Source organism: Hevea brasiliensis, chromosome 4, assembly GCF_030052815.1.
Source record: "Hevea brasiliensis isolate MT/VB/25A 57/8 chromosome 4, ASM3005281v1, whole genome shotgun sequence".
Lineage (NCBI taxonomy): Eukaryota > Viridiplantae > Streptophyta > Magnoliopsida > Malpighiales > Euphorbiaceae > Hevea > Hevea brasiliensis.
In genome coordinates this window covers 114,071,261-114,086,671 of record NC_079496.1, presented here as the reverse complement: position 1 = coordinate 114,086,671, position 15,411 = coordinate 114,071,261, and the positions used below count along the sequence as shown (strand labels likewise).

Genomic DNA, 15,411 nt, shown 5'->3' with positions numbered 1-15,411 from the left:
TAATAATTGTGGTGGTAATTTTATTAATTTCTAGTGATGGGTTGTAATAATATGCAATTGTTAAAAAGAAATTCAAGAGAATTAAAGATTTGGAACCTTTTCAATTGATCTAACCAACCACAAACTTATTATTTTTGAAGCTTTTCGAAGAATATTCAAGCAATCATTGATTAATGATTTTTTTTTAATTAATAAACACATTGACTTAATTATTAGAATTATCTAATGGTTTCTTCTTTTTCTTTTTCAGAAAATAATAAGTTGATTGATAAATTTGGGATAGAAATACAAGGCCAAGCCTCAATACAAACCCAATCAAATAGGCCCAAAGTCATCGAATACAAACAAAAAGCTTAAGCCCATACAGATATAGCCGTACTCCTAACTGGAGACTAGCAGGAAAACTCCGCAGCAGAGTCGCTGAAAAGCCAATGGACCAAAGTTAGAGGTGGTGTAGCCTTGCCATATGCCACTGTCTGGAAGAATAATTATTCTTTCTTTGACTGAAAAAAAAAAATAATGACCAAGAAGACCACTCTCCAGCCATCCAACCTTACTTCCGGAGTCGCAACGAGGACCTTAATAACCAAAGAACTAGAACCATATCGGCGACTGGCAGGGAGAGGCAAAAGGCAGGGCTCTATTGCGTCTCGATCTCTTATAGCCTTGGTGGGTCGGTGACTATCAATGTGTAGCCTACGGAATGACCCTCGAGACGCCTTCTGTACAACTAGTTAGCTACTTTGAGCACCCTCCTGCGTAGAAACCCAGAAAAGGCCAAGATGGCACAAGCTGTGTAAGAGCTAAAACTTTGCAGACCTTTAGATGAAGAAACGAGACCTGCGTGCAATCACACCACAACAACAAAAAACAAGGCAGAACGAAGGGAAGTCCTCTCCAATGAAGCATCGAATCTACCACAAAAACACACACACCTTATTGAGGGAAGGGAAAGGGGTGGGGAGAGAAGTCCCCCCTTGTCTGGATAGAGCAAGGAAGGCCACTGGTCGGCAATGGTCAAGGCCTAACCTCAAAAACAAAAAACGAAAAAAGAGAGAAAATGTTCTCTATCTAAAAAATTAGAGGAAGAGGAGAAGCCAAATAATTATCAAATGGATTCTTTCAAAGAAAACAATTATCAAGTGCTATCTAACAACTAAACTAAACTGAACACTCTTTGGGTAAGTGGGTCATTTTCAACTCTATAGCCAATGTAAAAGCTTAAAATGGTTTCAAGCTCATAAATACAAAGAAACTAACTACAGAAACGCAAAAACGAGAGAGAGAGAAACTGGGGACTGCCTGCCTTCCTAATTATGTCATCAACTCAAAATGGACGTCCAAGATGCACCGAAAAGAGGCCCATTTCTGATTACCTATCACTTATCATAAAAGAGAGAAAACAACAAACTTCCAATCATACCCTTCTCCGTTTGAAGGAATTATAGCCATCAGGCCCAGTTTCAACAAGTAAAAGCTAGTTTAACGGTGGCCAATAGCTTCGGCCTGTTCCGGTATGATTTCGAATCAAATAATAAGAGGCCAGTTCTCAAATCATTTCGTTTTTCTATTTTGAGTCGAACTCGCTTAATTGATTGATTGAACTATCAATTTTAATTTGATTTGATTTAAGTTTAAGCAGAAAATCAAATCCAACTCGTAAGGGTTTTGAGTTTAAATCATTTCAAAATTACAAACCGATAAAAAATCTTATAATTCAATTTAAATCACCCGATAGCCACGTCTAATCCAAATGTTGCAAGTTTTGGGCTTACATTCTCTCTGCACTGAATGGGTGGAGGCCAAAACCTTTTTTTTTCCCAGAAAAAAGTTGTGTTTGCTTGGTATTCTTATGTTCCTACTCGACAATAGTTATGTTCTTAACTTTAGAAGTTTATAAAGTGGTATTTTGATCGAATATTTTTATCTTAAATTATTATATAAATAATTAATTATCAAAACTTAATATTTAACAGTTAACAGTTAGTAAAATATCTTATAGCTTCTAAAACAATTAATAGGAGGAATTATTAGATGCACCCGGTGCACATACACCTTCTCTCACAATCATGTGAGACCCACTTCCTATATAATAGGAAGGACCCACTTTCTGTGAGAGAGGGAGTACTATTTTTTAGTGCACCGGGTGCACCTAATAATTAGCCCAATTAATAGTTATTAAAACTGTTAATATTATTAAATAAAATTTATAATTAAAATTTATTAAATTCAATTTTAAATATTTTTTAATTTAATCTCATTAACATATTTAAAAACACTCTCTCTTCTCTCATAATTTCAAATTTTAAGCAATACCCATTTGTTTGAAACTGACACATGGCTGTTTCTAGGAAACTATATTACATATGATATGTCAGTTTCGCAGGCCCCTTATGTAAGGAAAGTGTCTTAGTCCTACCCTTGTTTAGGCCTTGTCCACATGCATCAAAATTATTTTGCCTTCATATAAAGACACATCCCACAATTGAATTCTAACAATTTAAGGGTTAATTCAAGATATAGAGGGATAATATTCTCTTCAATTTTGAAATATTTATATATATGTATATTGCTTGGATGATACTAGAAATACACTATACTACAAAATTAAAACTCTGTCCAATGCTAGGGTGGTGGGTTGGTTCTGTGTTTATGGTTGCTTTTGTCTTGCCTGTAATGGGAACAAATGATTTACATTTATTAATTTGATTTGGTTAATATTTTGTAACACCCCTGATTTTTTATATATTATTATGGGGCTTCGTGTAGGTATCCTCAATTCGCGAAAATTTGACAGTTGTCCGGATCTGTGAATTTCGACTAGCTACTGGAAAAGTCTCGAGTGGATCGAGGTTTTGGCTACCCCACGATTGTCGGGCATCCCGAGCGTTCGAAGTCGGAATCGGCAAAGGTAAACCCGAACCTTGTTTTTTCGTAATTTTCTAGTGCTTAAATAGGATTAAAAATCCATAAAATATTCGTGGTAGCTTAGAAAATTACGATTCTTTTTGCAATAGCTTAGTAATATTGCTAAGGACCGTGGGGCAAAAGTTTTATAATTTTTAGAGCTTGTTTGGGGTTTTGCAAAAATGATCAATAATAAGGACTAAATTGAAATTTTGCGTGTTGTGATGGATGATTGATTTGATGGGCCCGGGAGGGGCTGAGTGATATGATTGAGCTGATATATGGATTGTGAATATAGAAGTGCGTTTTTAGCCCTTTTGCAGTTGGGTAGGTCCTAGGTATAGGGAGACTGGATTTTACGACTTAGGGCGCTTGATCTTTTCTTTGTTGTATTGAGTCAAATTTATTAAATATATGTAATGTAATTGTCGGTGAGCTGACCTTCTTCCTCCGCCCACCACCAGTAATTTGTCGTCAAGTTTGTGAGTAAAATATTAATTTTAATCGTAATTTCGATATTATTATATGTTCGATGCCCATGCATCACTTATATGCATATATTTATGTAGTTAAACTCTAGGCACGAATTATGTTGCATTGATAACTGTTAATGTGCCATGAGTGTTGTAGTGGTAGTTTTGAGCAGTGTGCGTGCGTTGGCGTGCGTGTGATGTGGTGTGGACTATGGATAGGACGGGTAGACACGGCTTGAGTTCTTCTCTGGGACCCGGTCCTTCGGGGTAGACACGTCTTGAGTTCTTCATTGACCCCGATTTGGTATTTAAGTGGAAGTCCGAAATGAGTTCTTCACGCACAGTTGGATTTAAGAGAGCTGTATAGGGGATCAGCTCCCATATACTATGAATGATGTTACAGGGTGTGTGAGTGCTCCAAATTACCTATTTGATGCTATGATCTGAATATGGTGTAGATGTTGCATTACACTCTCTGAGATTGCATTAGTTTGAGATAGTTATAGAGATTATAGTTAAGATTGATATTTTACTCTCGAGTCGAACGCTCACTCTGTTCAAAAATTTTTACAGCCACAGGAGGATATTTTGTTGCAGGTTAACACCTTTTCTACCTCGCAGTTGTTTATCAATATTTGTGTAATTTTAATTACTCCTAGAATTTCCGCATGTGTTAGCGAAATTATTTGATTATGGTCCGTAATATTGTTATCATGTTGGACACAGAAACTAAATATGCTATGCATGTTTGATGGATTGGATGAGGGAGCTGAGCTCCCATTTATTTTATGTTAATGAGTATGTGGAGGGTGAGCTGAGCTCCCCAAATGACTATATATTGTGTTTACAGGTCGGGTGAGTCAAAAACTCCCCGTTGGAAAGTCCATTTTATGGCCGGACTCTGTCCGTTTGTTTTCTTGATATTGGGCCCAAATGGGCCTTAGAGTTGGGTTAATGAACAGTTAGGCTTACTACGGGCCTCGGGGGCTTTAAGTCGCCTGTCCTAGTGCCGGCCCATAGGTTGGGTCGTGACAAATGTGGTATCAGAGCTTAGGCTCCAGATTCATAGGGAAAAATTATCTAAGTGTTGGGAAGAGTCTACTAGGAGTCACATGCGGAGTATAGGATTCTGTTTCGTCTTTTCCTGTAATTCTTTGTTTCTAGATTCTACGTTATACCTCGGGAAATATAAGATTACCTCAGTTAGTGTCTTGATTTTCGTGGAGTACATAGAAATGTGAAATAGAGTTAGTAGACATGTGAGGTCCATCATGAGGATACGTACTCCAAGAAATGCTATGTTTCTGTCTGTATGGGTTTAAATGGTGTGCCCATTTCGTGCAAGGCACGAGTACATAAACGTGAGTCTTGAAAGTACAGTTGCCCTAGATAAGGATGAGGATACCACTGCAGGCAGTCATCAGTGGATGACCCCGTCAGAATAAGTTTATGATAATAGAAGATTCAAGAGAGATAAGAGATTAAGAGACCTAGTCTTCCAGGACGTATCGTAGTAACTATACAATGTTCTCGATGTCTGCTCTGTAAGTTGCAGACATGCTGATCGACATGAGATTATTGTGTAGAGCTGCGTACTTCCCTGTAGTGCTTATGATGAGGATTTTGCAGGCAGTCTCTGTTTTGGTACAGTAATACCAGAACAGAGTTTTATATCTGCAGAGGAGTTGTGAACTCCTGGTTAAGAGCCTAGAGCTAGAATATCGAAAGGTCACAGTTGGGTGGTAACTAGAGTCAGTGACTCAGTTACCCTAGCATGAGCTAGAGTTACAGTAAGAGTTGCCATCAGACCAGAGGTTTCGGACTAGTTGCAAAGTAAAGGTGACACCTATAGAGTGAGACCATCTAGTCTTTGGTATGGAATTTTGGATGATTTTTGTAGTATGACAAACATTTTGCTTAGAGCTTAGTGAGAATAGTATATCTTGTGTGTATTAGTATGGAATAAAGTACAACCCTACTACCTAGGGAAGGTCGAAACTATGAATTGATGATTTACGGAGCTATGATATAATAAATGAGACATTAATTTGACATGGTTTTGGGCAAGGTGGTAAATGTAGTACCTTTGTTGCAGCAAGTTATGGTATAGTCCTATCTTTTCAGAAGGGATCGAAAGTTATTACTAATAATGGTGACCAATAAAATAGTGCCCCAAATAGGACTGTAGAGTGTGGTAGAGAGTAGTTGGCTCGGGTATCTTGCAAAGGATACAAGTTTCATTATAGGAATCATATATAATCAGATCACGATGGATGTAAATCCTTTAAATTGGATGACGGGTTTGGGTGCCCGGAATCTTAAGTTTTGGGTAATTGAGTAAACATGGAAAATAATAATAATAACAAATAAATAAAATTACTGCAGAATCAGTTCTCGAGGTAGTAAAGGTATTATGTAAGCTAAAGGATAAGAATAGAAATCATACGATAAAAGTATGACTGTAACTTCCTGAGTTCCTTTTTGAATTCATATTATTCAAAACAATAGTATAATCTAATTATAATAGTGTTAAGAGTAATAAATTAGCAAAGATAAATTATAGAAGGCCAATGGATAGAGAAAGTACAGAATGAAAGTTTGGACAAGTGATTGCAGATACAATATAATCTAAATGCTAGTGGAAGTACTAGCTAGAGTGGTCAAAGGACCAAATCTGAGTAGCACAGATATGTGATAACGCGGTAGAGACTCTGAAAGATATAGTTAGCAGTGCAATTTGTCATTTTAGGAAGAAGAATGGAACCAGGAATAGAATAGTTAAGTTCTATTTTGGGTAAGACAAAAGAAATAAATGAAAGGACAATCTGAATGGCGCATAATAGAAGGAACAAAGTTAAGATATAGGGTAGGCTAAGTGTTATTCTTGACAAGGTGAATGACAAGGATGGAGAACCCAAAATGGGACCATATTAGCAAGAATAGTGATGGAGGTATGGAATACAATAATAATGAGTAAATGCTAGAAGGTATGCGATGGTATTGTGGACTACCTAATTAGGTAGAGAACGAAGTTAGTAAGTAGTAAGTTGATTAAAGGTCAATCTAAGGGATCAAATAGGTATGATGATAGGAAAAGAATGATAGATAATGATACATATGCTTAGTTTAGACTTTTGAGATAGTGATAAGGTAGTTAGAGGTTCGTTATGAATCTCAGGCAAACATTGTTAGTGTGATCAACAGAATCACTTTGTAGTGAAGCAATAACGACAGGATAATAGTAGGGGTAGAACGAAAAGTGACAAGTCTGGGTGGTTATAAATCACTAGAAAGTTTAAGGATCAAATTAATGACCATAGATAAGGGTGGAATTAGTGTTGAAAGAATCTATTAGTGAGAGAAATCTTTCAGGATTCAACAAGGGTTAAGGGCACAATATAAACGATGATGGATATGAATCATAGGTCGAGTATAAGTAAAGTTAATAAATTATAAAATATTATGTCAGGAAGGACGATGGTACAGTAAAGGGTTCATGCAGATGATACCTTATAGGTAGAGCACAATTGTGCTAGGAGATGATGAAATTTGAAGAGAAAGACTAAGAAACATAGGTTAAACGTTATTATATGGACAATCGGGCGTAGTTGAATATAGAGGATATTTTCCTTTCTTTTCAAGTTTAGCTCGTGTTTTTGATTCCAGAGCGTTATATAAGGAGCAGAGACTGAGGCAAGTAGACCTAGTTATTTGAGATTTTGATAGGCACCAATTCATATACAATTTCCTGATATGAGAATGACAGTAAGTGCATACCTAGTGTTAAGTATGAAAGGACGATCAGAGTAATGACAGGAGTTAAATTGAGTTAGCTACTAAGGCTTGCGACTGTTTTAAACTATGAGCTAGATGAAGTACTATTTATGGATGAGTTTCAATAGATGAAATTGTTGCTGATGGGTAATTTGAGGTTGAAGTTTAGAAAGCTATGGGCAGTATATATGATTATATTAAGGAGAATGAACACGTGAAGTATCTTGTTTGGAATTAAGGCATGACACATATTTCCTACAACCGTCTTAGTTCAGATGGAACTTATAGTTTATGGGGCTCATATTCATCCAGGATAAGCAATTTCCTACTAAGGCTGGTAGGGAATGATAATGTTCTGATAGTTAAGTTGGAAAAAAAATGTGATACAAGAAAAATTTTCTATGGGTAATTATAAGTGTTACATAAGGTGAAGAATGTGCTGGTAGGAGTAAATCATAGGGTTAGAATTCTTGAAGTAATGAAACTAGTAATCAAGATAAGACTAAGAAATAAAAAGAAAGTTAAAGTTGATGATGGGATAGACATCTTTGAAGGAAAAGGTGTAAGGATGAGATATGACTAAAATTAAGGAATAAGTACAGCAGGTTGAAAAGATACCAACAATACCAAAAATAGGAAAAGGGAAGTGGATAAGATGCAAAGGACAGGAAGAGAGCTCGATAGAGTCAGTTATAATGATGAGGATAAGGAGTGTCTAACCACTGCCCCTGTGTTGGCACTACCTGTGAGTGGTGAAGGATACACCGTGTATTGTGACGCCTCCAGAGTTGGCCTTGGGTGTGTTTTGATGCAGAATAGAAAGGTAGTGGCTTATGCTTTAAGGCAGCTGAAGAGGCATGAGCGTAACTACCCCACCCATGATTTGGAAATGGCTACTGTAGTCTTTGCTTTGAAAACTGGAGACACTATCTGTATGGTGAAGTGTGCGAGATATACACCGATCATAAGAGTTTAAAGTACATCTTCCAACAGAGGAATTTAAACTTGAGACAGAGGAGATGGATGGAGCTTCTGAAAGACTATGATTGCACCATCCAGTACCACCCTGGGAAGGCCAATGTTGTAGCAGATGCTTTGAGCAGGAAATCTTCCGCGCTTTGGCGCACATTTCAGAGAAGAGACCGTTGATTCAGAAGTACATGAGTTGATGGATCAAGGTTTAATCCTAGATCTTTCAGATGATGGGGTATTGTTGGCTCACTTTTCGGTGAGGCGGACTTGAGGGACAGTTAGAGTTTCCACTGCAGAGACCAACAATTGATGAAGATCATAGAAAGAGAAAGCAAGGTGAAGGTGGTGAGTTTGGATTTGCCAATGATGGCGCCCTAGTGCATGGTTCTAGGATATGTGTGCCCGATGTGGACAACCTCAGAATGAAATCATGCGAGAGGCACACTACACACTTTACTGATGTCCACCTGTGTTCCACCAAAATGTATCATGATGTGAAAGATAGCTACTTGGTGGAATGGCATGAAGAGAGACATAGCAGACTTTGTGTCCAAGTGCTTGACTTGTCGAAGGTGAAGTTTGAACACGAGAGACCGTCAGTGGAAGCTGCAAGAGCTCCCTATCCCGTAATGGAAGTGGGAAATGATCACTATGGATTTTGTGGTGGTTGCCTCGTACCACGCGAGGATATGACTCGATATGGGTAATTGTAGACCGTCGACCAAATCAGCTCACTTTTTGCTCAGAAGACTACCTACTCAGTGGCACAAGATGCCCGGCTCTACATTCGAGAAATAGTCGATTGCATGGAGTTTGGCTTCCATAATATCTCGATGAGGGCTCGATTCACTTCTGGTTTTGGAGAAAGTTGCAGGAGGCACTTGGCACAGTTGAACTTCAGATGGCTTTCCACCCTCGCATGCACGGACTGAAGGACAATCCAAACATCGAAGACATGCTTCGCATGAGTGTTTTGGATTTTGGAGGTCAATGGGATGAGCAGCTAGCTTTGGTGGAGTTTGCCTACAACAACGATTATCACTCCAAAGATAGGGATGCCACCCTATGAGGCACTATATGGAAGAAAGTGTAGGTCTCCTCTGTGTTGGACGGAAATGGGGGAAGCGAAGGTGCATGATGTAGATCTAGTGCAGAACACTTCAGAGATAGTTCCTTTAATCAGGGAACGACTGAAAACAGCTTTCAGTAGGCAGAAGAGTTATGCAGACCCCAGACGGAGGGATGTGGAGTTTGCAGTGGGCGACTATGTATTCCTGAAGGTTTCTCCAATGAAGGGAGTCGTGAGATTTGGAAAGAAGGGCAAGTTGGCAGCTCGGTATATTGGACCTTTTGAGGTTACTGATAGAGTTGGAGCAGCTTGCTCACCGGTTGGAGCTACCACCCAACCTTTCTCACGTTCATCCCATGTTTCACATCTCCATGCTCAGAAATACATTCCGATCCTTCTCATGTACTACAGTCGGATGTAATAGAACTAAAGGAGAACTTGACATTTGAGGAGCAACCTGTAGCCATAGTGGACTACCAAGTGAGACAGCTAAAATCAAAACAGATCCCTATGGTTAAGGTTTTGTGGAGGAGCCAGTCAGTGAAAGAGTGCACCTGGGAGTCAGAACGGGATATGCGTAGCAAGTACCCTTATCTGTTCAATGTGTAATCATGTACTTTATTCTGCCTTGTGTAAAATTCGAGGACGAATTTTCTGTAAGGGGGGAAGAATGTAACACCCCTGATTTTTTATATATTATTATGGGGCTTCGTGTAGGTATCCTCAATTCGCGAAAATTTGACAGTTGTCCGGATCTGTGAATTTCCTACGCATGCACTAGCTACCGGAAAAGTCTCGAATTGGATCGAGGTTTTGGCTACCCCACGATTGTCGGGCATCCCGAGCGTTCGAAGTCGGAATCGGCAAAGGTAAACCCGAACCTTGTTTTTTCGTAATTTTCTAGTGCTTAAATAGGATTAAAAATCCATAAAATATTCGTGGTAGCTTAGAAAATTACGATTCTTTTTGCAATAGCTTAGTAATATTGCTAAGGACCGTGGGGCAAAGTTTTATAATTTTTAGAGCTTGTTTGGGCAGTTTTTGCAAAAATGATCAATAATAAGGACTAAATTGAAATTTTGCGTGTTGTGATGGATGATTGATTTGATGGGCCCAGGAGGGGCTGAGTGATATGATTGAACTGTTGATATATGGATTGTGAATATAGAAGTGCGTTTTTAGCCCTTTTGCAGGTTGGGTAGGTCCTAGGTATAGGGGAGACTCACGGATTTTCGCACGACTTAGACGACTTGATCTTTTTCTTTGTTGTATTGAGTCAAATTTATTAAATATATGTAATGTAATTGTCGTGAGCCGATGCCTTCTTCCTCCGCCCACCACCACGGTAATTTGTCGTCAAGTTTGTGAGTAAAATATTAATTTTAACTGTAATTTCGATATTATTATATGTTCAGCATGCCCATGCATCACGTATATGCATACATTTATGTAGTTAAACTCTAGGCACGAATTATGTTGCATTGATAACTGTTAATGTGCCATGAGTGTTGTTATGGTAATTTGGAGCAGTGTGCGTGCGTTGGCGTGCGTGTGATGTGGTGTGGACTATGGATAGGACGGGTAGACACGGCTTGAGTTCTTCGCTGGGACCCAGTCCTTCGGGGTAGACACGGCTTGAGTTCTTATTGGGACCCGATTTGGTATTTAAGTGGAAGTCCGAAATGAGTTCTTCACTGGCACAGATTGGATTTAAGAGAGTCAGATAGGGATCAGCTCCCATATACTATGAATGATGTTACAGGGTGTGTGAGTGCTCCAAATTACCTTTTTGATGCTATGATGTGAATATGATGTAAATGTTGCATTTCACTCTACAGGATTGCATTAGTTTCAGATAGTTATAGAGATTATAGTTAAGATTGATATTTTACTCTCTGAGTCGAACGCTCACTCCTGTTCAAAAATTTTTACAGGCCACAGGAGGATATTTTGTTCTGGGTTAACCTGCTTTTCTACCTCGCAGGTTGTTTATCAATATTTGTGTAATTTTAATTACTCCTAGAATTTCCGCATGTGTTAGCAGAAATTATTTGATTATGGTCTGTAATATTGTTATCATGTTGGACCTGTAAACTAAATATGCTATGCATGTTTGATGGATTGGATGAGGGAGCTGAGCTCCCATTTATTTTATGTTAATGAGTATGTGGAGGGTGAGCTGAGCTCCCCAAATGACTATATATTGTGTTTACAGGTCGGGTGAGTCAAAAACTCCCCGTTGGAAAGTCCATTTTATGGCCGGACTCTGTCCGTTTGTTTTCTTGATATTGGGCCCAAATGGGCCTTAGAGTTGGGTTAATGAACAGTTAGGCTTACTACGGGCCTCGGGGGCTTTAAGCTGGCCCAGGTCCTAGTGCCGGTCCGGCCCATAGGTTGGGTCGTGACATATTTCACAACAAAAAATATATGCACCTTACACAAAATGACATATTTTGTCTCTTTTATATGTTTAGCAAATACAACAACAAAATTTAAATAGTTGAGTCTTTGTTCATAGGCATCATGCCAATCATATGCCTATATATTAATACTATACAATAATTTTTCAAAATGGTGTATGATCGATGTTTCTTCTTTGTTTTTCAATTTACATCATATGATATTATACGCTTAATTTAGAGTAAATAATAGTCAAATACTTAAATTTTAATTTATAATATAAAATTATTAATCATTAATTTAAGTAATACAAAATTATATAATCTTTAATAACTGATTTTTAGATTATTTTTACTAATATAAAACTTATCAAAATTTTGTTTGTTTAGTTAATTTAACCATTGTCAGGAAAAAATTTTTAATTTTATAATTAATTTCTCTCTTGTTCTTGCTTTCCAAAACCCACAATCTCGATGATTCAAATACATTTCAATAACTCAAAATCTATTTACTTGAAATTACTAATCTATAAAAATTTAATTTTTTAATTTAATAGATGTAATTTGAATAATTAAAATTTAAATACTATTTATTAAATATCTCTAAATTAAGGTATTATCTATATAATTTTTTTCTCAAAAGATCCTACTGTCTCTTATACGCATCAACTAATAAACATAATTGATCGATTTGTGTCTAATTGAGTTTTTGTTTTTCCTTTGTGTTTACAAAAGAGTCATTATGTTTTTCTTGCAATGTACATACGAAGCCAAATTTTTCATTAATTATTAATTAAGGGTTCTTGATGATCACTGCAAGCATCTTGTGATCAAACTCATTATAGAAGCTTTCCTAATTAATGTTTCTTGTCGGTGCTGCCTGGATTTGAAGCAATAAAACAACTAAACTTATAAACCACTTGTTTAGAAATTATTTTTGTCTGTTTTGACCAACTTTTGATGAGTAATTTTAACTCCAAAAAGCCAATTCATACGGGTCAATTCTTAAACATTGCATGTGATTTTACTACCTGTTGTGCTAAGTCAAGATTTTATTTATAGATCCTCTAGTATGTACATCTTTGCAGCTTCGTCACAAGTAAATAAATAAATAAAATTAATTAAAAATTTAGGTTATTTTTTTCTTTTATTAATATTTTAAATTTATAATATTATTTATATATAAATTTTGACAACTGCCCCTGAACTTATGTAGTTGTAGCATTACAGTCCATCAACTTAAAAATATAACATAAAACCCCATCAACTTTCAAATTTTACACAATAAAATTATTATAACTTTCAGTTACTAGTTTAATTCTTCTAATTTTCAATTATCAATTTTTCAGTTAAACGCTGATCTGGATAGTTCCAGCAAAATTAGAATATTTTTTTCTTTTATTAATATTTTAAATTTAAATTTATAATATTATTTACATATAAATTTTGACAACTGTCCATGAACTTATCTAGTTATAACATTACGGTCTCTCAACTTAAAAATATAACACAAAACTCCATCAACTTTCAAATTTTACACAGTAAAATTTGAATAACTTTCAATTATAGTTTTTCAGTTAGACGTTGATCTGGATAGTTCCAGCATGGAGTTTAGTCAGTATTTCTTTTTTCTTTCTCAAGCCATATGTAAATTAAATCAATTTTCTCTATAGACAGAATAATTTTTCATGCATAAATATAATAATTTTACACTTTATATAAGAGAAAAAAGATAAATATTGACTAAGCGTCATATAAGAGCTATTTACATTAATTTTTAATTGAAAAATAAGTAATTAAAAATTAGATAAATTTTATAAATTTTAAAAGTTTATATGAGATTTTATATTATATTTTAAAATTAAAAAATTATAATATATATATATATATTCTACGTTAGGCGCCTGACTAACAAGAATTTTCCTTTATATCGAAATCAGAAAAGCTCGAATTCCCATCCCCATCTTTCAAGTTTTTTCTCAAGCTAAAAAGTTAAAAAGGTTAAAGGCGCAAAAATCAAACCGCTCTGTGGTTTTTGTTTTCCCTCAGCAATACATCTGTTCTTTTTCCCCATCTTTCGCCCTGTTCTGATAGGACTGAACGATCTTCTTTAAAAGGAGCACAGAAACTGCCACAATCTTTTTATTATATCAAAATAAAAAAGAAACTGCTCATTATTTTCTTGTCCATCTTGTCGAAACACAGTTCTCACACCCCCAAAACCTTAAAAACATGACAAGATAATCCCGTTGTAGGATAGCATATAAACAAGATCATAGTTAATATGGAAACCAGAAAAATAACACCAGGAAAGCAGAACGTATGCAGAGAAATATCCATTAACAGACTGTTAATCATAGTTAATTAGAACTCTAAACTACAAGATAACAGAATGCAAAGTGCACTACAGTACAGTTTTCTTCATTTTTTAAGACCAGTTAGAGAACAAGGCCTCACAAATCTCTGTGAAGACTTCCATAATAATCCTATGATGATGGTAAGAGTTCAAGGAGAGGAAACACTGCAATAGCTGCTCAAGATCCTTAGCTGCAAACATCTTCTTTTCAACGATCATCTCCACCATTGATGTCCTGAAATCATTGTATGGATCACTAGAACTCTTCACCACTGCAAAGCTTTCCTTCATTTTGCCATGCAAGGGGAAAACACCCATTTGAGAACTTTTAGAGGCAACCCTTCTCCGGCGAGAACTGAACTTCTTGCGGCGAGAACGGTGGCAGTGAGATCCTGATGAATCTGAGGAGAGACTTCTTGAAGAAAAAAGCGTATCTGATTCTCCTTCTCTCTCGTCCTCATCTTCCTCGCTGCTAAACCAATAGCTGCCTTCAAAATATGCACTATCTTGCGAAGATGAGCTAAACAGACTCATGTCCCTTCTGTTGCTCTTCAAATGGGGGTTGTTCTTTTTCTTTTTCTTGTTTTTCACTGATCTCGAACTATTCCTTTTCGCTCTGAAACCAAGTCCTCTGTGGAATGGAGAAGCAGGCGACGCAGGGGGACAATTGTTTCCATTAGTATTATAATTTGCCGATATAAAAGGAGGAAATCGTCTCGATATTTTTTTCCGGGGGAAGATAGAGTTGGTGATGGCTTTGGCTGTTGTTTCGGGGCATTTGGGTCTGCAAATGGAATTAAAAGGTAGAGGCTTAGGAGGCAAAGGCAAAGGCTCCATAACATGGAAATGGAAGTGTTCCTTGTGCTTTTGAGGGACAAAAACAGCTTCTTCTACCACGTCCGATGAGTTTCGGGTCCGACACGAGCCAAAGGAACCACGAAACATGCGAGAGATTCTCATCTTGAATCTGTTTTCCATTAGAAAGAGAGAGAGGAAGGGAAGAGAGCTTGTTTATGAAGAGGGAGGTGGCGGCACTTAGGGAGGGAATATATATAAATATAAATAAACACGCACAATAGCAATAAGCAATTTTATTTTATTTTTAATACTAAATTAATTAAGAAGTAGGTCTACGGTACTTTTTGCTGTTTTTTCGATCTCTTATTTGTCTTGATTTTGGAAGATGTACTAGCTAGATCAATCATTAATTAATTATGATAAATCTTTTCCATTATTTCCCATATCTATTCATTAAAAGTTTAAAAAATAAATTATATAAAAATATTTACTTACTAAATAAATAAATATCGTATATTTATATTTTAAATCATTATAAATTTAAAATATAAAATATATAATAATATTTTATTATTAAATAAATAAATATATTTATATTTTAAATTTTTAATCGATCAAATTAAATTTTTTTTTTAATTTCAATTAATTAATTGAATTTATTCC

General features: G+C 36.3%; 1 protein-coding gene across 1 annotated transcript; it reads right to left on the bottom strand.

Annotated features, from left to right (window-relative positions):
* Positions 1-13,904: 13,904 nt before the first annotated feature.
* Positions 13,905-14,996, bottom strand: LOC110649836 (transcription repressor OFP8-like). The gene has a single exon (XM_058144783.1). It carries the CDS (start codon positions 14,926-14,928, stop codon positions 14,023-14,025), a length of 906 nt encoding a protein of 301 aa, XP_058000766.1. The 5' UTR covers positions 14,929-14,996; the 3' UTR covers positions 13,905-14,022.
* Between the last annotated feature and the right edge of the window lie 415 nt (positions 14,997-15,411).

Bases quoted from the DNA above. Each gene is read 5' to 3' on its own strand.
- LOC110649836 (XM_058144783.1), bottom strand. From the start codon at position 14,928: ATGGAAAACAGATTCAAGATGAGAATCTCTCGCATGTTTCGTGGTTCC.